Source organism: Oncorhynchus tshawytscha, linkage group LG16 (assembly GCF_018296145.1).
Source record: "Oncorhynchus tshawytscha isolate Ot180627B linkage group LG16, Otsh_v2.0, whole genome shotgun sequence".
Lineage (NCBI taxonomy): Eukaryota > Metazoa > Chordata > Actinopteri > Salmoniformes > Salmonidae > Oncorhynchus > Oncorhynchus tshawytscha.
The window spans coordinates 38,368,159-38,393,320 of record NC_056444.1 but is presented as its reverse complement, the minus strand read 5'-3'; the positions used below and the strand labels follow the sequence as shown (position 1 = coordinate 38,393,320).

General features: G+C 40.6%; 1 protein-coding gene across 1 annotated transcript in view; it reads right to left on the bottom strand.

The window, feature by feature from the left end:
• Positions 1 to 3,489: 3,489 nt before the first annotated feature.
• The window catches only part of LOC112215143 (receptor-type tyrosine-protein phosphatase N2-like), a 268,831-nt gene continuing 247,158 nt past the window's right edge, over positions 3,490 to 25,162 (bottom strand). Inside the window, exons 16-22 of the mRNA XM_024374097.2 lie at positions 21,054 to 21,131; positions 15,811 to 15,930; positions 15,390 to 15,556; positions 12,642 to 12,695; positions 11,034 to 11,098; positions 6,650 to 6,723; positions 3,490 to 4,235 (exon numbers count right to left, since the gene is read on the bottom strand). Of these exons, the coding sequence (XP_024229865.2) occupies positions 4,164 to 4,235; positions 6,650 to 6,723; positions 11,034 to 11,098; positions 12,642 to 12,695; positions 15,390 to 15,556; positions 15,811 to 15,930; positions 21,054 to 21,131 (630 nt within the window). The 3' untranslated portion in view covers positions 3,490 to 4,163. The remainder of the gene's footprint in view (positions 4,236 to 6,649; positions 6,724 to 11,033; positions 11,099 to 12,641; positions 12,696 to 15,389; positions 15,557 to 15,810; positions 15,931 to 21,053; positions 21,132 to 25,162) is intronic.

Sequence of the window (25,162 nt, the reverse complement as noted above, 5' to 3'; positions counted from 1 at the left end):
GCAGGGATATCCTTGTCTCATTGCGCACTAGCGACTCCTGTGTCGGGCGCAGTACACTCTGACCAGATTGCCAGGTGTACAGTGTTCCTCCGACACATTGGTGCGGCTGGCTTCTGGGTTGGATGTGCATTATGTCAAGAAGCAGTGAGGTCGGGTTAGGTTTCGGAGGATGCATGGCTCTCGACCTTTGCCTCTCCCGAGTCCGTACGGGAGTTGCAGCGATGAGACAAGACTGTAACTACTACCAATTCGATACCACGAAATTGGGGAGAAAAAAAGGGGTAAAAAAGAAATGAAGACAATCTGACTGCTGCCCAGAAATGTCTCTCCTGGTATTACCCTCTAATGTAAATCACTGGGCTGATTATCTGTTTCATTGCCTGCCCTGTCTCTCAACTGACAAAAGGCGGTGAGCCAATCATTTCATCTGTCCAGGCATGGAGTTCTAAAAAATATCACTGCTTTCTTCACGTGGGTTAAGCCTATTGAAGACCTTCAGGTGGATGCGTTGCAAAATAAAACTGCAGGAGAATTCATCTGCGTGTGGGTATCCATCTTTATTTCAGGCATGGCATTCAGTCAATGATCACCCTCTGGTAAAAGAAGCTGGCTTTTATTCAGCTGATCAAATGCCATTGGTACTTCTTCCTTTTAATGTTTTCTAAAGAGCTACAGTAGTGGACCAATTGACAGACAAATGTCTGGTCAACCGTTCCATGGTTTATTATCAATCTGATAGAATTTTGTTTCCACACAAAATATATCATTTTCATTAACAAGTTCAGTAAACATTTTAATAGCACAACAAGCTTCCAATAATGTATATTCTATACATGGACTTCACCTGTACACATGAGTCACAATATTCTGTCGATAAAGAGGACAAAACAAACATATTAACAATGCCAATATAATTCAGGTTAATCATATCACATCATATTGTTAATATCTATATTGCTCACTCTACACTGAGTGTACAAAACATGAAGAACACCTGCTCTTTCCATGACATAGACTAACCAGGTGAAAGCTATGATCCCTTATTCATGTCACTTGTTGAATCCACTTCAATCAAGTGTAGATGAAGGGGAGGAGACAGCTTAGTTAAAGAAGGATTTTTATGCCTTGAGATAATTGAGACATGGATTGTGTATGTTTGTCATTCAGAGGGTAACTGGGCAAAACAACTCAATATTAGGCAGGTCTTCTTAATGTTTTGTACACTTATTGTATTTATAATCATTACATTTCAGTGATTTTAAATATTAACGGTATTAAATTAATATACATAACAATGTACATAACAATGTACATAACAAACAAAAGCAGTCTGCACAAGAGAACAACTAAGACCTAGATTAAATCAGATCAAGCACTAACCGGCGATTGCAGACACCCACATAGCGGATGTTTTGGCTGTGTCGGAGGTTGAATTGCCTTGGAGCCGTGAAATCGATGTGCAGCTGCTCTAAGTCATTGTCATGAAGCCACACCCGCCCCAATCGTGTTATAAGTTCACAACGAGACATTGTCGGCTATATAGAAATAATGATGATCGAATTGAAAAATCATTCAACAAAATAACATCTCACATTCAAGGGTTCGAACTGCATGGCTGCATGGGATTTCTGTTCATGCGACTGCGCAGCCAATGGCATTGTCCGCTTTAGGTATAATGCCGGGAGCTGCTTGTGGATTTGACAGCTCTTAACGCAGTTCCACCTCCGACACAGTCAAAACAACTGCTATGCGGATATTGGCTAAAGCGTATCTGACTAAATCGAGCCTCACATACAGGCCCTGTTTAAACACTTCCTTCCTACTTCAAGTTATCACAGATATGAATCGGTTGGATTGGGGGAAAGCAATAGGGTGGTGGTACAGCCAGAAGAGGACTGGCCACTCCTTCGGAGCCTGGTTCCTTTAGGTTACTTCCTAGGTTCCTTCCTTTCTAGGGAATTCTTCGAGGGGTGGGTACACTACCGGTCCAAAGTTTTAGAACACCTACTCTTTCAAGGGTTTTTCTTTATTTTTTTATATTTTCTACATTGTAGAATAATAGTGAAGACGTCAAAACTATGAGATAACACACATGGAATCATGTAGTCACCAAAAACAAAGTGTTAAACAAATCAAAATAGATTTTATATTTTATATTCTTCAAATAGCCACTTTGCATTGATGACAGCTTTGCACACTCTTGGCATTCTCTCAATCAGCTTCATGAGGTAGTCACCTGGAATGCATTTCAATTAACAGGTGTGCCTTTTTAAAAGTTAATAGGTGGAATTTCTTAATGCATTTGAGCCAATCAGTTGTGTTGTGACAAGGTAGGGGGGGTATACGGAAGACAGCCCAATTTGGTAAAAGTCCATAGCTGTTCTTGCCATAAAGTCCATATTATGGCAAGAACAGCTCAAATAAGCAAAGAGAAATGACAGTCCATCATTACTTTAAGACATGAAGGTCAGTCAATCAGGAAAATTTCAAGAACTTTAAAGTTTCTTCAAGTGCAGTCACAAAAACCATCAAGCGCTACGATGAAACTGACTTTCATGAGGACCGCCACAGGAAAGGAAGACCCAGTTACCTCTGTTGCAGAGGATAAGTTCATTAGAGTTACTATCCACAGAAATTGCAGCTCAAATAAATGCTTTACAGAGTTCATGTAACAGACACATCTCAACATCAACTGTTCAGAGGAGACTGAGTGAATCAGGCCTTCATGGTCGAATCGCTGCAAAGAAACCACTACTAAAGGACACCAATAAGAAGAAGAGACTAGCTTGGGCCAAGAAACACATGCAATGAACATTAGACCGGTGGAAATTTCTCCTTTTGTCCGGAGTCCAAATTATAGATTTTTGATTACAACTGCCGTGTCTTTGTGAGACGCGGTGTGGTGAACGGATTATCTCCACATGTGTAGTTCCCACCGTAAAGCATGGATGAGGAGGTGTTATCGCGTGTGGGTGCTTTGCTGGTGACACTGTCTGTGATTTATTTAGAATTCAAGGCACTCTTAACCGGCATGGCTACCACAGCATTCTGCAGCGATACGCCATCCCATCTGGTTTGGGCTTATGGGACTATAATTTGTTTTTCAAAAGGATAATGACCGAACATACCTCCAGGCTGTGTAAGTGCTATTTTACCAAGAAGGAGAGTGACGGAGTGCTGCATCAGTTGACCTGGCCTCCACAATCACCCGACTTCAACCAAATTGAGATGATTTGGGAAAAGTCGGAGCGCAGAGTGAAGGAAAAGCAGCCAACAAGTGTTCAGGATGTGTGGGAACTCCTTCAAGACTGTTAGAAAAGCATTCCAGGTGGAGCAGGTTGAGAGAATGACAAGTGTGCAAAGCTGTCATCGAGGCAAAGGCTGGCTACTTTGAAGAATCTCAAATATAAAATATATTTAGATTTGTTTAACACTTTTTTGGTTACTACATGATTCCATATGTGTTATTCTACAATTCTACAATGTAGAAAATAGTAAAAATAAAGAAAAACCCCTTGAATGAGTAGGTGTTCTAAACGTTTGACCGGTAGTGTATATCACTTACAGATTCTCAAGGAAGGAAGGATACATTTCGAATGTATTTGAACAGGGCCATAGAATGTGGTTCAGAACTTTAATAGTAAAGATCACTTCGACATTGTTCTTTGAAGCATCTTCTCTATATACAGGACACAGATGTTCAGGCCTTGAATACAATATCATATTCTTCACACATCAATAACCAATTATCTGATTCTTAGTATAATAGATTATTCAGATCACAAAGAGAGAGAGAGAACACACGTGACTTTGTCTAGCTATCTGTAAGTGGCACTGGAACACAACTGCAAAAAGAATACATCACACTTAAGAAGACCAGGTCGGTCAAGTATCTGGCACAACATTCATAAGTATTCCAAGAGCGAGAATCAGAGGAGAGAGAAACAAGAGAAGATAGGTATGTATGTCCCAAATGGCACCACCCTATTCCCTACATAGTGTACCACTTTTGACCAGACCCTTATGGGCCCTGTTCAAAAGTAGCGCACTGCGTAGGGATTAGGGTGCCATTTGGGACAAAAGCGAGATGACAGACTTGAGTGGGCAGAAAAAACATGTGTTTAGACAGCGAGATGTGGCACGGTGTGGGGCGGCGTCGAGTTTCACTGTGGAAGTGCTTTAAGGATGGCATTCACCTCCTCTGCTACGGCTGTCAGCGCAAGCTCAAACTGCTCCTGTGGAGAGAGAGAGGGAGAGAGAGTTGTTCAGTGGCTGGTTTATAACTACCTCTTGTCCAGTGTGTAAAGGTTTACGACTGTCAGTGAGTCATATCGTAGTGACACTTTGTCTAATGCCCCCTTGTTGTGTTGTGGCTACAGAGACAATGGAGGGAGCAGTTGTGCCCTTCTCCGAGCTCCCTCTCTGACTGTGTGAGGGAAGTCAGTGCCACTGTAGACCCAACCAGGGATGTCTTTAAAAAAAGCTTCTAAAGGCCTAGATTCAATCACATCCATGCTAGCCGACACCCGCATAGCTGATGTTCTGGCAGCGGAACTGCGTCAGAGGTGTCAAATGCACAAGCGGCTCCCGGCGTTATACCTATCACTGGACGTTGCCATTGGACGCACCAAGTCACATGTCAAAATTCCATGTAGCCATGTTGCAAGTTTGAACAATGGCATGTGTGATGTAATCTACACCTCGATTATGCTGATATAAATGCTGATTATTTCATTTTTGTTATTTATTTGAGTATCATTATTTCTATATAGCTTACACTTTCCCGTTCGGAACGTACGTGTTTGGAACGGGTGTGGCTTCTAGACAATGACCACAAGAGCAGCTGCTCACTGATTTGACAGCTTCAGTGCAGTTACACCTCCGACACCTCCAAAACACCAGCTACACAGGTGTTGGCTAGCGCGGGTTAGCGCTGGTTAGCGCTTGAACTGATTGAATCTAGGCCTAAGTCAACTCTTCTCTCAAGTGTGTGTTTGTGTGTGTGTGTGTGTTTGTGTGTGACTCACTCTGCTCCTGAAGAGCACAACAGGGCCGGTCGATTTTCACCCTGAAGACCTACTGTTTCACATTCCACACCTCAACTCTCATTCAGCCTGCAGGCGCTAAAATAAACTTACTGAAGAGAGGTAGGCGTTCACAAGAATCTGGCTTTAGAATTGTCAACACCAAACATGCCACATTTTCGCCTCGGGTAAAATAAAATCTATACTGAGGAGTTCTTTACAACAAGTAATGTCGACAGTTTTTTGTTGCTCAGGTTGTTCCTATTTTTTATGTCTTTATACAGGACCTTTAATAGCTGTAGTTAATTTAAAAAATAGATAGACGCCGCTTCGCCTATCGCAGATCTCAGCTTTAAGGTGCATTATGGTGGCATTAGGAAGAGGGTTTTACATTTCCACCACCGGAGGGAGTCAAACCTCTGTCTTCACCACAAAGTTACAGGATGCTTGCTTGAGCATAGAGTAAGTATTGTCTATTGGTATGACAAAAAGTGTAACGCTGTAATATCTGACACTTCTATCTACGTGTAAGACCAGAACAGCTAATGTTGTATATATTGTACAGCTAAAAGTTGTCCTAAATCCTACCATCTCCAATTTATGCTCTTCATGAAACAGTGAGGCACCACATCAATAATATTGCTAGTTCTCTGATGTAATTTAATTTGCCCTTAGATGTTTTAGTAAAAGACTTTAAACATTTATTTTTGCCAAAATGAAAACTTCCCTAACTAGCTCCAATCAGAGACCTGAGTCACTGGTAAATGGGATTCAGGGAAAGCTGGATTAAATCAATATAATTTACATAAATAAAACATTCAGGAAGTCTCCAGTCTTTTAGTAAACAACTTTCACAAATGTCATATGTCCTAATTTTGCACTGAGTTTGCCTTAATTGATATTCCGGAGCTCAATGCGTCTGTCTTAAAAGACACAAAAGCTTTCGCTGCCCATCATAATAATTCAGTGTTCATAAATGAGAGACTATTGTCTGTTTAAATACAGAAATTCTCCAGAGAACCCACTTGATTGTAATGAGACGTTTCAAACCTCCCTCGCTAAAATGAGTTAAATTATTTGAGTTAAGAACAGGGGAATTGGAGTTAAGAGGCTTCTCTAAATTCCAGAGGCAAACAAGAATTACATGAGTTTAGTAAGTTGCAAAAGGCCAACCACTTACATCCGCTTGGAGATCTAAAACTCTGAGGGCTCAGGGCTGGTTTCCCAGACAGAAAATAAGCCTAGCCCTGGACTAAATAGCTCTTTCAATGGAGAATCTCCATTGAGCATGCTTTTTAATCCAGAACTAGGCATTTATATATGTCAGGGAAACCAGCCCTCGGTGTTTGTGGACATAAACCTCCTCGTTTGTGATTTGGAATATGAACTGACTGAGTATAATTCAAAATAGCTCCTCCAGTAAAGAAATGGTTTTGATCATTTCAAGCAACCTATAAAATCGCTTGATCATTTCGAGCAACCTATGAAATCGCTTGATCATTTCATTTCCCGTAAGGCTCATGTCATTATGCGCTTACCCGTGAACTAGATGCACCTCTGTGTGAATGACATGAACCACCCCCCCACTCCCCCCTCCTTCTCCCGCTCAGAGCTAGGGACCTTACCTTTGTCTGGACCATGCCGGCTCTTTGGTCTCTCAAGTGCTCCAGGGTAGCGGCAATATCAATCTCTTTAGCACCTGCAACAGACCGCAAATTGGACTGAGTTCAAAGCAGCAGATTAATCCAGCTCACATCTGTCAATCTCCTTTCTACCGGCTCCCTTTGGAACGGCACAGTGATTGAAAATTATTACATTCATCCCTCGAAAGACTTGGCCAGGAGCCACTGACTGTTTTCACTAGAATAATGTATGCATGGAGATATTTCTGGAGCAGGGAACCTTGTACAATGAATGATGCAATCAAAGAAACTGAGCACCGCTTAAATTGGAACCATGCATTGTAGTAGCAGCACTACACTATGCCCAACTGTGATTCAAGTTTTCAGAAGCTTAAATTCTGATATATCTTAGAGAATCAGATTTCAGAATGATGTGTGCAAAATCAAGCCAATTTAATGTACTTCGTATGATTTTGAAAAAAAAAAAAAAAAATTCTGGATGTGATGTAGTTCACCTTCCATGTGCATTTAATTACGTTGTGTCATTTTAAAACTCAGCAAGTTATGTGAGCTATGGGATGTTATGTCTGAGTAACAAACATAGTGGTAGCAACTAGCAGTGAACACTGGTTTGAAAATCTCCTTTCACCTTTAGCTCGAATGACTTCAACAACCAGACTGTTGTTGGAGTTTCTAATAAATGGCGAGTTGGAGGGGCTCATTTGAGATTTAATCCCCCTAAAATAAATAGAGAGAGGGAGAGAAATCCTCAAGCCCTTAGAGACTTTTTGAAAAAGGGGAGAGAGGGGAGGGAGGAAAGGGACCGGTTAAGGCAGCTGGACTCCCAGCTCAAAGTGCTCCAATACTTTCATGTTTCAGAAGTGTTGGATTCTCAAGTTTAGGAGGGGAGAATCTCCTCAAACAAGAAAAAAGGCTTTGGAGTGAAATTCTCATTCTTGTGTACAATTCACACTCTGGAGTAAAGAAGAAGACGAAGAAGAGGGGGAGGAAGAAGAAGCAGAATGTGGGATTTTATGTCTGGGCCTCTGGGCTTTTCATTCTGTTTGGAAACACAAGGCCTCACACTCCTCAAGAGCAGATGAGCCTCACACCAGACAAAGATGGAAAGGCCACTCATACTCTGGGTTGCTCATTGCTCAACATAACAAAAACCTGTAGGTCTGGCCCCAGCCAGTGTTTTCCACACGTACATAGAGTAGCCAGCCAAATAGAAAAGTAGCCAACCAGGCACCCCCAGGCTGGGAGGGTCCGGTGGGGTATTTATTTCTCTCCAGAAGTGTAGCTCTATTTTGATGGCCTCTGGTACATTCTAATGCCTTGATGCCTTGTTTTGGATATCGTCTACAGTAGGTCTAGGCTTATATGATCAGGACCATTTTCTAAGTAAGAGAACATTACAACCATTTTTAAACCTGTCTTCTTTAAATTGTTATTTACAGTTTTACTGCAAGATATGAATTGTCACAAATTATGTACTTTATTAAACAGAAAAATTAAGTAAATAACCAACATTATTTTGGAAAATGTATTAAAGGTTACATTGAAAAAATAAAAGGGCTATATCAGGGTCAAGAATGATAACTTTCTGATTTGACATAGCCTATTTTTTATTTTTTTTAATTTTATTTTTACAATTATCATTAGGTAGGGACCTATAAAATCTGTTTAATGTTTTGCCCGAGTACGTTTTGTTCTTTCCCAAATTCTGTTTTCTCCGTTTAGTTTTTCCAGGTTTCCATTTTTCCCTGTTTTTTAAATTCAGGTTTTCGGTCTCAAAATCACATTTGTACATAGAAAAACCACAAAACTGGATGTTCTAAGTCCACAGCAATGCTTAAACCACATCAGCAGACCACTTTTGAGCTCTGGAAAATGTTTGAGAAATGTAGATTTTTGAGTGTAAGTTAAAACCCTTTAATTCAGGTGTGCACCTAGCAAGAGGCTGTTGTTTAGCAGTGTTTTCTTGTGCACATGTGATGGTAGAGTTTGCAAAACAAATACCCACAGTAATGATGAAAATAATCATGATATCATTCTGCCAGGTACATTTCACTGATAAAGTTTTTGGGAAAGCCTATCAATCTACCAGAATACTGTTTCGTTAGCATAATCGTTAACGGCTACACAAAGTGATAAACACACACACACACACACACACACACACACACACACACACACACACACACACACACACACACACACACACACACACACACACACACACACACACACACACACACACACACACACACACACACACACACACACACACACACACACACACACACACACACACGGGGCATTATCATTGCCTCTTCAGAAAGTTGCAGGAAAAATGAATCACTGATGCATTCTGTTCATGTCTTATGATAAACTTGGGCTAATTAATTAATTTTCTAATTAATTGATTCCCTACTAAGGTCAATACATTTTTGAATATTGTTGAAATCCATTTTAATGCCTGGATTCCGTGAGGGCACTTATTATCATATTTGGACCAAAATGAGGCTCTCCACTATGTATTGTTCCTTCAGTGATGATTCCCCATCTTCAACTAATGTTTTCATAATTGATCTGCAGATAATCGCCAGAAAGCCTAGGTCTACCAGCAGCCTATGCAAATTAGGGAGCCAAATGAATGGCTCTCTCACCGATACGATTCGGTAGGCAAGACTGACTGACGAGATGAGAGTCACTCAATTAGCGTCACTGTCTGGCAAGCCCCTACATCCTAGGAAATCCTTTGGTTTATTTGTCCCGACGCGATAACATGGACATATAACAACGTTGCATGATTTATGAATGGCAAAGGGATATAGGAGATCGGACTAGTGAGTTTGAACTTTGAAATGAAAAGTAGCCTAGTTAATATGAAGTGTAGAAGGTAACTGACTGTTTAGTCGATGGCCGCCACTAATGGAACACACTGCATCCCGAGTCCCATCCCCAGGCCAAACCCCTAGCACAAACCTCTAGCCCAGGCCCCAGACCAGGGATGTGTGTGACAGCCCGAGAAAGACTTCCATCAAGCAGAACCATGTTACCCTGTCTCTGCCCTTTGATGTCCCATTAAGACCAAAGTTACCGAGCAGGGCGCCAAAGTCAAGGAGCAGGGGGAAGGGGAGGACAGGGTCAGAGCCAGATGTACAGATGACCTGTCCTGATAGGGGTGGGAAGGCAGGGGGCTTCTATGTCTCAGCCTCCAGTATTTATGCTGCAGTAGTTTATGTGTCGGGGGGCAAGGGTCAGTTTGTTATATCTGGAGTACTTCTCCTGTCCTATTCGGTGTCCTGTGTGAATTTAAGTGTGCTCTCTCTAATTCTCTCTTTCTCTCTTTCTTTCTCTCTCTCGGAGGACCTGAGCCCTAGGACCATGCCTCAGGACTACCTGACATGATGACTCCTTGCTGTCCCCAGTCCACCTGGCCGTGCTGCTGCTCCAGTTTCAACTGTTCTGCCTTATTATTATTGGACCATGCTGGTCATTTATGGACATTTGAACATCTTGGCCATGTTCTGTAATAATCTCCACCCGGCACAGCAAGAAGAGGACTGGCCACCCCACATAGCCTGGTTCCTCTCTAGGTTTCTTCCTAGGTTTTGGCCTTTCTAGGGAGTTTTTCCTAGCCACCGTGCTTCTACACCTGCATTGCTTGCTGTTTGGGGTTTTAGGCTGGGTTTCTGTACAGCACTTTGAGATATCAGTTGATGTACAAAGGGCTATATAAATACATTTGATTTGATTTTTGATTTGATTTTGATTCTATTGTATACGTTTCCTGAGTTATTTCCGATTATGCAATACCGAGCCTTGTGTAGTATACTGTATGCGCTCAACGTTCTGAAAACATATTCAAAGGTGGTTGTGTGAGTTCATGTCGATTAGTATACCAATATTTGCATCTTGTGAAAAACCAAATTAAGATGGAATATATACATTATAATTGAAATAAATTAACTTGCCCTTCACAGGGAAATGAATTTGACATTGATGATGTCAGTTGAAAAAATGTACCTTTTTAAAATGAAATTACAAAAAAAAATACATATGTGAATGTTATTAGTATCAATGCTATTTCTCACCCCCTCTCTCTCTGTCTCATCCTCTCTCTCCCTCTCTCTCTCTCTCTCTCTCTGTTTCTCTCTCCCTCACCCCCTCCCTCCCACCCTCCCTCTCTCTACATCACTCTCTCTCTCTCTCCTTCCTTCTGAAGAGCCCTCCCAGAGTAACAGCAGAGGCCTACTCAGTTACCCTCCAATGCATCCCAAGACCTTTGGCTGAAAATGGAGGCTTTCTGTCGTTGCCATGGTAACATCACCACACAAGCAGAAAAGAGTGCGAGACGGAGAGGCCCATCGACTCCTACCTTTAGCCATCCTATTGAGGACCATGTCAATCAGGATGTACGTTCCGCTTCGGCCAGCCCCGTCACTGCAAAGCAACCAGAGAGGAGAAGACACTCATTAGTGAGCCAGAAAAAGAACACAAGGCAGCTTTGCTCAATACCACAGTTAGTGTCTGCCTCTTACGTGAAAACAAATAGGCCTAGCTCATTTAGATTTTCTTGCATTATAACTGTAAAGTCTGAGGAAAATACAAATGATAAGAAGAGCGTTAACCGAGCATTTAAAAAGTAAAATATATTATTGTATAAGCACACACAAGTAATAGCAGGTATTTTTTACAAGATGTTAAATGAAAGATAATAGGACATTAATAAAAGCTTGAATAACCCTAGAGTACAAAGCTGTTATCAACACACAAATATTTGTGCAAAATTAAGAATTCGATTTTTTAAACGTTTTTAAAATAACGTGTGTGGGTGTACACACGCACGTGTGGTCCAAATACTTTAGAGGACTGATTTGGAACTGATGTTATAAGGGACAAAAGCTTTTAAAAGCAGCAGCGTGAGCCTGCAGCAGGCAGGCACCTCAGGAGCAGAGGGGAGGTGAAGAGGCCAGAGGCCATTAGCAGAGCAGCTTTGGAGATCCTGCTTTTCCATTCCACCAGCGATAGCTGCATGAAAAGCCTCTCTTTGAGCCCGCCGGGCATTCAATCTGTCTGCATGTTAATTGCAAACAAGGCGTGCACCATCTCTCCAATAAAGGCAAAGCCAATAAAAGAGGAGAGAGAGCGAGCAGCGTGAGGCGTGAGGAGCGCCACTGTTTCATTATTCCACTGCTTCTCATCTAGAGACTAGAGACCTCTATGGCCAGACAGACAAATGGACGGACGGACAGACAGATCCTCTCCATGCATGACTGAACACTACTCACTATTAAAAATACAGAGGCAAATACCTGCCATATTAAATAACGAGTGGAACTTCACTAACTAAAGAAAAAAAAAATTTACAATATGATTTCCATAAGGACACATTTGTATGGTCAGTGATTATGATCAGAAAAAATATATATCCATAATTTAGGTACTGTAAGTGTGACTAAAGGCCGTCCACATGCTTCCCAGCCTAAACAGTTCGGTAGAGTTCGTGCATGTATTATGATGACATTTCGTAAAGTTTTTGTTCGTTTTGGACTTTGGTGAGTTTTTTTCCGGCTGTTTCGACACAACATTTCTTCTGGAGGCAAGCCGAAGTTCAGAGCTAAAGTCTACGCCTCTTTGTTGGTCATTGGTCAACAGTAGCGATTCTTCAATAAAGTCTTTGTTGTCATTGAACAAGAGATGACTCATTTTCATGCACATTGTTTCATAAAAAAAATACAGCACCAAACATCAAAATGAATCATCTTTGATTATTTTGAGGATGACTACGCCGTCTCAAAATGGACAAACTTTACATTTTTTTTCCAAACAAAGGTCTTTAAGGGAGTATGCGAGCAGTCGAACTGAGGCATGCTGATGCCTTGAACTGTGTCTTCCTTCTCAGTCTGTCATGTATTGTTACTGACATCTACACAGCATGTGCATCGTTACAAGGTTATAATTATTAGTATAGTAGTATACTTGCCTGCAGTGGACAATTATTGGACAAGACCGACCCCGGTAGCACTTGTTAACCTTTCTGTAATAAAAGAAGCATCTGCTTTAATATCACACTTCACGACAATAGGGGTAAAAACATGAAGCACTTTGAAATGTATCAATGTGGGCAAAACATCTGCTCAACTTTGCTAGAGTACACTATAACATTTGATAAAAGTCATATAGCATCAATTTAAATATGTGGATGACTCGCAAAAAAAGGGTCACATACTGTGTAGGCTGCTTACTGTATTTCACTGATCTGGACAAATTCAGTTTATACATTTAGAGGCAGCTGTTTTTCTCAGATCATTTTGCTTATGCATTCTGTACTCTATATACCAACAAAAAAAACAACAAATGAAACAAAATGTCCGTAATGCTTAAACCTTTGGAGTCCCGTTGTCAATCCTCCCCCCCAAAAATGTCAAGTCCATGTTGAACAACGAGAATGAATGAAGCACCATTTAAAACACCATATTGTGACATGTATTTTTACTGCCATGATGGATCCGGTGGCGAGATATCGTGATCTGCGACGCATTAACCTTGCCCAATTATGAACGCTACACACCACAGGCACACAGTGGGGGCCAACAAGCCGTCTACACCAAGACGTTGCCATGGAAACTATCGACTACATTGGTCTATATCATAGGTGATTTAGACAAGAAGTTCCAAAAGAAAACGGATACATCTGAACATTTTTCTCTAACCCTACACAGGAATATTATTTGCCCTCGTATCATTTAATATACAGTCATTAGTGACACACTAGCACTGTATGTCATTTCACATGTCATCTTCGTGAGCTAACATTTATAAACAAACCATATTCCAAATAATTCCAGATTTTAAAAGGAACATCTAAATGAATGAGAAATACACACTTTTTAATGAGACTCGGAAAGATTTGTTTGCGAAAGAAAAAATGTTAAACAAAGTAGGGTGAAAAGAAAATGCATTTTTACAGGTAATTCATCAAATGAACCCGGCATTTTGAGTAGTTTGAGTGATCTGAGTAGGTGGGAGGTATCGTGCAAACCTAAAGGGGAAGGAAATTGAGGGGAGGAGTGGAAAGAGAGATTGTGTGCACAGGCTTGGCTGAAGAGACACAGTTTCCAATGATCACTTTTGTGACTATGCAACTGGACTCATATTACTAGCTGCAACATCACAAAAATGACACTGGCAACCGCTAATTTCATAGTTGGCCAAAACCGCTACATGACTGGCGTATTGAGTGTCACATGTGGAATCTGAGCCTCAGACTCACCCAGGAAACCAACATCTTAACCATTAGTCCTAGTGGAATTTCCCTCTGTGGCTGAGGATGACACTGATTTTGAAGTAGTATGCAGGAAAACCTCATCATGAGAGCGTGAGTCCGACTCACGTCAGCTACATGAGGCTGTAGTGTTCTGTAGTGAGAGCGCTGGATATTAAATAACCTCAAGTGTGACTGCAATTACCCTTTTGCATGGTGAGCTCTCTCTAACCTGCAGAACCTCTACAATTAGAGGGCTTGCAACATACTGGTTTAAATTGTGACATATTCTCATTTGGAGTGGGATTTCCCATTCCTTTCAGGCTGTTTCCCTGGGGGTCTCTTCTGTCAGTGCACATCAGATGAAGAACAGGGAGGAGAGGTTAGGCAGTCATTGGCTTTCCCTTCGATTCACCCAGGTTTTTTAGCTCGACATGTCCCATTTAATTGGCTGTTTGAATTATTTTTTTTTTCAAGCCATGCCATGCGGACGGTTCATTTGCTGCCTTGCATGAGCAGGGGAGAAATAGCCCTACGATCAATTAAGCGTTGCTCGATCACACCGACAGTGTCATTGTATTTTGTTACACCAGAAGTACACTCAACTCCAATGAAACACTGTGTTTGCCTTGCAGCATTGCGTTGCAGAGGCAGTTGCAGTGTGTTCTGTGTGGGGGATACGTTGGATTTATCAAACGTATGCATCAAACTGTATCCGTAGACGGCTTGACAGAAATGGTAGCAGAAGGTGAATGTTGAACTTTTGTTGCCCACCTATCCAGATGACGCTGCGTACCATTTTGAGCAATGACACTGTTGGTGTGATCGAGGCGTTATACAAACCCATTCTCTACAGGAGTTAAAGGGAACAGAGCAGCAGAGAGAACAGGTAGACAGGTGAAAGGATGGCAGCAAAAAAAGGATAGTTATCGCAAGCTAATACTTAAAGGGATACTTCTGGATTTTGGTAAAGAGGCCCTTTTCTTCCCAAGAATCAGATGAACTCAAAGATAAAAAAATGTTTTGTCTCTGTTTGCAGTTTGAAGAAATTTTCTAACTAGTGCATTTGCTAACTAGCGCTAGCGCAATGACTGGAAGTCTATCTGCTAGCATGGTAGCAGATACCATAGACTTCCAGTCATTGCGCTAACACTAGCTAGCATTGGCTCGCGAAACTACTTCCTTCATACTGGACGCAGAGACATAAAAATTATATCCATGAGTTCATCTGACTCTGGGGAGTAGATAAATGGCCTCATTGCCAAAATCCAGATGTATCCCTTTAAGGTTACAAAATTCTGGTAACTTTACCAAACTTCCTAGGTTTTCCAGGAATATGCAGGAATTCCGGAATCCTCTAACTTGGATTTCTGGAAAACCTGGGAATTTTGGGAAAGTTACCAGAATTTTTGCAGTCCTAGGTCAAAGAGGACATAGAATGACGATCAGACAGAGACGGTGGCTTACCTACGGAAGTCCAGCAGTGTCCTGGCTGAGTCAGGGATGCTGTGGTCTACCCAGGAAAGGAAGTGGAACTGCGTGACAGTGCGTGTCTCGTTGGTCTGCAAGTTCTTCAGGTAGAAACTCCTGACCAGGAAGTCCTCACACCAGATGTGTTCTGACACCAGGTTCACCTGCAGACACAAGAGATGGGAGTGAGAATCATAGAAATAAAATCACTAAAATGGGCTTAGAACCTCTGGCCAGCATCACCACTTATAGTATATCAATTACTCTACATGAACTCTTTCTGAGTGATACCCCTGAACCAAATCAACTACAAGCAGATATGTGGAAGGACAGTAGTGTTACCAAATGAATGAAAATAAAGATTAATAATATATTAAACAAATAAAGAACACATCCTAAACAAAGATAATTGCTTTACCTCATAAACATGGTAGACATTGGAGCCCTCGTCTGGCCAGTACTGTTGACACTGTTTCACTCCATTTTCAGACAGGGGCGTTAGCATGACGATGACCACGCAGCCACTCTCCCACACCATCTGAAGACACAAGAGAACATAGGAGGGCTTCAATCTAGTCATATTAACAAAGACAGGGCACTCATACAGTAGAAGTTAATATAATATGAATAAATACAGAAGGAGTTAACAGAGTAGGAGTTAATACAGTGAGAGTTAATACAGTAGGAGTTAATACAGTAGGAGTTAATGCAGTATGAGTTAATACAGTATGAGTTAATACAGTGAGAGTTAATACAGTAGGAGTTAATACAGTAGGAGTTAATGCAGTATGAGTTAATACAGTATGAGTTAATGCAGTATGAGTTAATACAGTATGAGTTAATGCAGTAGGAGTTAATGCAGTAGGAGTTAATACAGTGAGAGTTAATGCAGTATGAGTTAATGCAGTAAGAGTTAATGCAGTAGGAGTTAATGCAGTAGGAGTTAATACAGTGAGAGTTAATGCAGTATGAGTTAATGCAGTATGAGTTAATACAGTGAGATTTAATACAGTATGAGTTAATGCAGTAAGAGTTAATGCAGTAGGAGTTAATGCAGTAGGAGTTAATACAGTGAGAGTTAATGCAGTATGAGTTAATGCAGTATGAGTTAATACAGTGAGATTTAATACAGTATGAGTTAATGCAGTAAGAGTTAATGCAGTAGGAGTTAATGCAGTAGGAGTTAATACAGTGAGAGTTAATGCAGTATGAGTTAATGCAGTATGAGTTAATACAGTGAGATTTAATACAGTGAGAGTTAATGCAGTATGAGTTAATGCAGTAGGAGTTAATACAGTGAGAGTTAATACAGTATGAGTTAATGCAGTAAGAGTTAATGCAGTAGGAGTTAATACAGTATGAGTTAATACAGTAGGAGTTAATACAGTGAGAGTTAATGCAGTATGAGTTAATGCAGTAGGAGTTAATACAGTGAGAGTTAATACAGTATGAGTTAATACAGTATGAGTTAATGCAGTAAGAGTTAATACAGTAGGAGTTAATGCAGTATGAGTTAATACAGTATGAGTTAATACAGTGAGAGTTAATACAGTAGGAGTTAATACAGTAGGAGTTAATGCAGTATGAGTTAATGCAGTATGAGTTAATGCAGTATGAGTTAATACAGTATGAGTTAATGCAGTAGGAGTTAATACAGTGAGAGTTAATGCAGTATGAGTTAATGCAGTATGAGTTAATACAGTGAGATTTAATACAGTGAGAGTTAATGCAGTATGAGTTAATGCAGTATGATTCAATGCAGTAGGAGTTAATACAGTGAGAGTTAATGCAGTATGAGTTAATGCAGTATGAGTTAATGCAGTATGACTTAATGCAGTATGGGTTAATGCAGTATGAGTTAATGCAGTATGAGTTAATACAGTGAGAGTTAATACAGTGAGAGTTAATGCAGTATGATTCAATGCAGTATAAGTTAATGCAGTAGGAGTTAATGCAGTAGGAGTTAATGCAGTGGTAGTTAATGCAGTAAGAGTTAATACAGTAGGAGTTAATTCAGTAGGAGTTAATACAGCAACACAGAAAGGTCCCACAGGACTTTGGCAGCACATTAAGAAATGTATAATGATGTGTTGTGATTAATTGATGTTCCTACATCTCTATTTTCCCCTGCTTTCAACAAACAAAGTCAATGTTAGCCATTCAGCAACATAGATACATTATTATACACTGTACAGGATTGTGTGACCGATCGTTATTGGTCTGTACCGCCACCAACGTGTGATCAGTTGAGCTGCACAACTACTGTATTGTAGATCAGATGATGTCACACAGTGCCTCCCATGTGCCCCTGGCTCTCTCCGCCATCTGAGCTAGCTCAACTGATCCGCTCCATTTCATCTGATTATCTTATCAAAATCTAATGGTCCTTGGACGATAGAAAGGCCCAGCGCGGCCATTAGGAAAATGAGGAAGAAACACTGGTTTTATGAGAGCAATAAAAACACAATGGACCTGCCTATAAACTAATGGCATACCTCTGTGATTCAGCCCAGCGGTGTCATTACAAGCCAACTGTGCCCACGTCTAGCCACGTTAGTTATCAGTACGTACCAAAGAAGAGGTGTCAAATGAAATAATCCTGTTTTACTAATTTACAAATACTGCCAGAAAGAATAAACAAATAAGCTCAATGTAGACTTTTTATTTAATTCACTTCTGAAGTAATTTAGTCACTAGACATCCCCTCTCCATTATTGAGCACACAACCAGAGAAGAAAACGAGAGAACCAAGTCAAGGTCCCTGTTTGGGAGCTCTTTGAAACTTCATGGTGATTGGCTTATTTCCTGAACTCTAAAGAGAGAGCGAGAGCGAGCAGAGGGGGCGAGGCCCTGGTGGAGCTGAGGTAATGGCTGGGGACAGAGGGAGGAAAGAAATGTGGAAGGCTGGGTATACGGAGGGATGGAAGGAGGGAGGGGAGGATTAGAGAGAGACTTTCCGAGTACTGCAGGAGCCCACTGCGGATTAGACAGACCAATTTGCATATTTTTCTGTTAGTTTATTTGTAAAGAGTTTTTAAGTGCATTCAAGGCCAATGTAACTATATTTAAAGTTGAAAGAAGCATTACTTATTGCTATCCTTTCAAGGCCATCACTCTGGACATACTGTTGTTTTAATTGTCAATTATTTTAAAGTTGAGATAAGATAGTTTTAGAGTCAACTAAGACAAATATTCAGCTGCAAATTGTTCATTTTAATTTTGATAATGGATATGTTGTTTACTCACTTTATGAAATGACAACAAAGAAAACAAACAAGCAAATCAAACATTTTCTTATTAAGGCGTTTACAAATGTTCCATTAAAGAGAAGTGACAGCACATTAATAAAATGCATTAACAATCATCTCTTCTAAAACTGACTCGTCAATAACGAAAAACATTCCTTCTGTGTGGCACGACAGGTATACAGACTCCATGACGAAATGTACAGTGCATTCGGAAAGTATTCAGACCCCTTCACTTTTTCCACATTTTGTTACGTTTACAGCCTTCATCTAAAATGGATTAAATTACTTTTTTCCTCATCAATCTACACACAATACCCATAACGACAAAGCAAAAACAGGTTTTAGAAATGTTTGCAAATGCATTAAAAATAGAAAACAGATATACCGTATTTACATAAGTATTTAGACACTTTGCTATGAGACTCGAAATTGAGCTCAGGTGAATCCTGTTTCAATTGTTAATTCTTGAGATGATTCAACAACTTGATTGTAGATTAATTGGACATAGTCCGTAGTCTGGCTTTTTTATGGCGGTTTTGGAGCAGTGGCTTCTTCCTTGCTGAGCTGCCTTTCAGGTTATGTCAATATAGGACTCGTTTTACTGTGGATATAGATACTTTTGTATCCGTTTCCTCCAGCATCTTCACAAGGTCCTTTGCTGTTGTTCTGGGATTGATTTGCACTTTTCGCATCAAAGTACGTTCATCTCTAGGAGACAGAACACGTCTCCTTCCTGAGCGGTATGACGGCTGCGTGGTCCCATGGTGTTTATACTTGCGTACTATTGCTTGTACAGATGGACGTGGTACCTTCAGGCGTTTGGAAATTGCTCCCAAGGATGAACCAGACTTGTGGAGGTCTACAATTGTTTTTCTGAGGTGTTGGCTGATTTATTTTGATTTTCCCATGATGTCAAGCAAAAAAGCACTGAGTTTGAAGGTAGGCCTTGAAATACATCCACAGGTACACCTCCAATTGACTAAAATTATTTCAATTAGCCTATCAGAAGCTTCTTGAGCCATGACATCATTTTCTGGAATTTTCCAAGCTGTTTAAATGCACAGTCAACTTAGTGTATGTAAACTTCTGGCCCACTGGAATTGTGATGCAGTGAATTATAATTTAAATAATCTATCTGTAAACAATTTTTGAAAAAATTACTTGTGTCATGCACAAAGTAGATGTCCTAACCGACTTGCCAAAACTATAGTTTGTTAACAAGAAATTTGTGGAGTGGTTGAAAAACAAGTTTTCTTAATGACTCCAACCTAAGGGTATGTAAACTTCCGACTTAAAGGTGCCAGCTGGTCTGTGTCTGCGTCTCCAATGGCACCCTATTCCCTACATAGTGCAGTACTTTTGGTCTCGGACCATAGGGCTATGATCAAAGGTAATGTACTATGAAGGGAATAGGGTGCCATTTGGGATGCATCTCTGTGTCACGTTCTGACCTTTATTTCCTTTGTTTTGTCATTATTTAGTATGGTCAGGGCGTGAGTTGGGTGGGCAGTCTATGTTTGTTTTTCTATGTTTTGGGGCATTTCTATGTTTCGGCCTAGTATGGTTCTCAATCAGAGGCAGGTGTCATTAGTTGTCTCTGATTGAGAATCATACTTAGGTAGCCTGGGTTGCACTGTTTGTTTGTGGGTGATTGTCTATGTTAGTGGCCTGTGTCAGCACAGGTCTATTTTGTAGCTTCACGGTCGTCATTTGTTTATTGTTTTGTATGCAGTGTCAGTACTTTCTTTATTAAAGATTTACCATGGACACTTACCACGCCGCATTTTGGTCCGACTCTCCTTTCCGCCTATCCTCTTCGGAAGAAGAGGAGGAAGACCGTGACACTCTGGTCCATGATAACATGTTACATATGCAGCAATGCCACAGCTGATACATTAACTTGACTGTATGGGAGTGATGATCCTCCCTAATGACTTGGGTGCTTTCACACTAATGCATATTAACACCATTTGGCAACCCGGCATACGTCTGAGGCAGCAAAGCATTGCCGGGTTGCCAGGTCTAAATGGCAAGCTGGAAAATCGCCCTTGTAGTCATATTCACAGTGGTGAAAGCTACTGTTATGTATCATAATGCAACAAACTTTGTTACACGAGGGCAATCATAATAATTTACAGCAAAAGAAAACAATCCTGCAGTAATCCTACATTTGATAGTTTCATTTTCGTGGCGGAAAAGAGCACAGATCTGCGCAAAAAAATACTTCATTATAATCTTGTTAAATGATCTCCTCTTATATAAATATACACATAGTTGAAGAAAAGTTTCCAATGTAATCATGCTACCAGTTTCTAATGAAGTTCACTGTGTTATTTTTAATTTTATTTTTACAAATGTCAAACACTCTCACAAACAAATACTGATCGTTAGTTCATGATTGGTTGTGCTTTACCTGCCAGAAGTCAGCCACGGTGGAGGGTAGAGGGCCTTGTGAAGCGATGTACATGGGGTTCCTCGGGTCATGGTCCATCTTGAAGAAGAGGGGAAGGAAAAGAGTTTATTATTATTATAAATTGTATAAAAGGGACAAGAACATACGGCCTGGTCGCGTCCCAAATAGCACCCTACTCCCTATATAGTGCACTACTTTTGACCAGAGCACATGGGGCAAATAGGGTGTCATTTGGGATACAACCTGTGTCTTCAGTTAGAGCATCAACACAAGAGTAAAAGCATTTCCATTCATCTATCGGTAGTGCTCCCGCCTTTTCTCCTCGATGGCTGTCCAGGTTTTCTTGCTCACTTCTTCACTCAAGCCATCCACTCCTCTCTCTCCTCCCTCTCTTACTTCCCCCCTCTTTATCCTCCAGGCATGGTTATTCTTTAATGCTTCTGATTAAAGGAAGCTCATGTGTAAAGGAAATGACATCGCCTCTCCAACATATTATTGATGATAGTCAGAGAATGTCACTGAGGCCTTTAGAAGAGGGGATAGGGGTGTCTCCGAGGGTTGGGCTAGTGTTTGTGTGTTCTGTATGTGTGTGAGTGTGTGGGTGTGTGTCCATGTGTGCGCACCCGTGTGTGTTGAGCGTTGGCATGCAGAACCCAGTGATACAGAGGGCTGAGGAAAGGATAAAAGCAGATCTGCAATTTCCCCTGAAGCTTTATTTTTTATTAAAGACAAGGGGCTTGATACCAGCTCTACATCCAGCTCCACAGAACAAGACGCTGGCCTTCCCTCTCTGTCTATTCATATTAGTCTGAGAAAGGCAATGAACAAAGGGGAACAAATATCCAGGCAAATCGCTCAAGATGAACTTCGAAATTGGACATCTGTCCATGTCCCGAGGACGTCGGGAAATGCCTTCAAAACTGGCCACTAGGGGCTATTACTATCAAACAGGCCTTGGTTTTGCTAGGGCGATGTGGATGGGGGTGGCGGATTGGCGTTAACCCATAGTGCTGAGCGATTAGTGCTTTTTGAGGGCGGTTCGGTTTTTCAATTAAAAAAAAACATTTAATGCATTATGAAATAATGACATTACAATGATTTTTAGAGCTTTTTAATGGAAATTCCAAAGCCAACAATAGGGAACATTCTATGAAATAATAGAATATTTCAGTTGGGAATATTACTTTGGTTTTATTTGATGACTTTATTATTTTTCATTCGTTAAAGTCTTAAAGTCATGATCTCATCTCACTCAGGCAGATGCAGTCAGCCAGCCAAACCATCTAATGTTATCTATGTGCTCCCCATACTGTACTGTCTTTAGTCATCCTATTCAGCTAGCCTGCCTAAGTATGCTGCAGAGCTGTCTGACAAACTAATGTGACTAGTTCTTCAAGGTAGATAAGGCGAATTGTCTCTGTCCCGCTCGTCGTTGTGTTGCGTACATTCCTCGCTCATGCAGTCTATGCAGTCTGTGTGTATCTAACATAACGTAACAGGCGTAAAAATGCATCTTTCCAGAGATCTGTATATAATGATGAGATGCTCATGTCTCTGTGCTAACAATGGGAGTCGTTGTCCCAAAGGCAGGAAAGCAGGCAACAAGCTTAGGTCCAAAATAAGCCCATAGAAACACATTGGGTTTATTTTGGACAGATTTTGGCAAGAGTGAAACCTTGTGCTTCGCCTCTTCCTCCCTGATCCGTCTCTATCCAAGATTGAAAATACAGGATTATGGTTACCTATGTTGAATATTTGCTAATGAAAACTACAACTCGGCCCAGCATCCCACATAGTTCTTGACTTGATTTATCTCTGAAAATATTTGACTTCACTCTAGACTAACGGCGCATTGAGCTAAAAATGGAATTCAATTAATTGAACCAACGTTGGTCAATTAGTTGTTTAATAACCGATAACCCCTGAAATGACAGTTAATCACTCAGCACTATAATTCCATGATTCCGGATACGAAGGTCGCGTGTTCAATCCCAGTGGTAGACTTTTTTTTGCCCTATCCAAAACCTTAACCTTTGGAGAAACAAAACAATGCTGAGCAGGAGGAGTCAACCCAGGGTGTCAAAACACTTCAAGATTTGATTGGAGCAACTACGAAATTTGACACTTGGAGAAACTTAAAACAGTGAGATCTTTTTGTAAATATCAGATATTGCAAGCCAAATTGCAAATGAAATATTATTTGAAAGGAGAAGCAGAATAGAAAAGACATAAGTAAACCATTTGGAATTCAGCCATTTTGTTACACTCAGACAAAGCCATTTTTTTCCTTACGGAAGAGATGTAGAAATTCAGTGTAATGAAGGGGTGCAACAGAATTTGTATTCTCCAAATAAACGCAAGTTGACGTTTATTGTCATGAGTCTTGTCCTGGAGGCAGAACTGACCTATTTCCCTTAGATAGGCTAAATGCAAAGTAAAAAATTGGCTAGTGTAAAATTGATAGATGTTTTACTTTTTTTAGGGTTAGGCATTAGGGTTAGCAGTGTGGGTTTATTGCTAGCACTTCACTTTATTGGGTCCCATTTTGTAATGCGCAAAAAAAAAACAGTTTTTGCTGTATTTTCGGTATTACGGGATATTCTGATATTCCAGTTCTGTTTTCCGTAAAAAGAATCATAGCCTTTTTATGTTCTCTTCAGTGTTTTTATACTGCAAAGGTTCATAATACAACACATTCATGCAATAGTCTTGCATTGCAATTTGAGATAAGCATCTATCTCGTAATAGGGAGAAGAAGACAGGGATGAAACCTTTGTGTTGCCCAGAGATCAGTCCTGAATCTCCAACGGATGACACTCCAGTGAGTGACATCCACATCCATTACTATGGAAATGGATGCAATCGTGCAGCACAACCCTTATGGTTACAGGGAGCCATTTCAGGCTGGAGCAATTACAGAGAGGTGCACTACTTTTAACCAGGGTCCATAGGGCTCTGGTCAAAAGTAGTAAACTATATAAGGAATAGGGTGTAATTTTGGGATGCAACCAGATAATAATACCAGGATGTGCTAAGAGACACAGTAGATTGCCTTGTCTTTAATGGCCGTCTTCTCTTCCTTTTATGAACTTCTTTCTTGAGGAGATATCAGAGTGGTTTTATTAGCACAGACTAGGGGAGATGATTATAGAGGTTGAACTAAATCCCAATAACCTTTAGTACAGATGTGCAGCATGAGATATAGAAGAGTATAGCTGCACAAACTCAACACACTTCCATAATATAAAGCTAGCTAACATAGTCCATCAAAGCACGCCTGGCTTTACACATATATTTATAAAACCACCTGGAATTCCCGTTGCCTCACCATGTTATTCAAAATGGCATTTCTGGAGAAGAGCTAAAGAAATGAATGCACTTTTCCACTCTATTAGGTAGCAGCGCTTTGTTAGCATCACACTCTCTCCTGCCTAGTTGAAATTCTGCAGATGCCTTTTTTTATCCTGACAGAAATGAAAGACTCGATGCTAAAAGCTAGAGCTCCAGCTCCCTGTTAGGCAATCTCAAGGACACAGACATACAGTAGCTACGTGCAGCCTGACATCACCGTATGAATACTAAAAGTAGGACATGAAAAGGTGGCCTCCGTATTTCAGCTTCTCTCCTGCTCTCCTCTCTCTGTTGGGTGGGGAAAGACCTTGGAAAACCAGAATCTTTACCAAATAAAAGCTTTCGTTTAAGGTTTGAGGAAAATATCATTGCAATTAACATCTTGCAATTCAATGCCTTGCTAACACATCTTAAATCTTACTGACTTTCCTTACAAGTAAGTCTGATTGAAAAAATCTAACAGAATATCAAAATCTAAGCCAAGTATGACTGAGACCATGATTGAAACCAAGGGCTACGTCCAACATGGCACAGTATTCCTTTGCTGTGCACTACTTTTGACCAGAGCCCTATATAGGGAATGGGTTGCCATTTGGGACAAACCCATGCATGAGCTCTACCACCAACATAAATAAGTTACAAGTCTCTGGACAAGGCTGTAGGGTGCAGAAGACAAATAAACAAATGATTTGCATAGACACATGGTTTTGTATAGGAATTTTTGTTTGTTTGACATTTGGCAATGTGAAACCATCCAG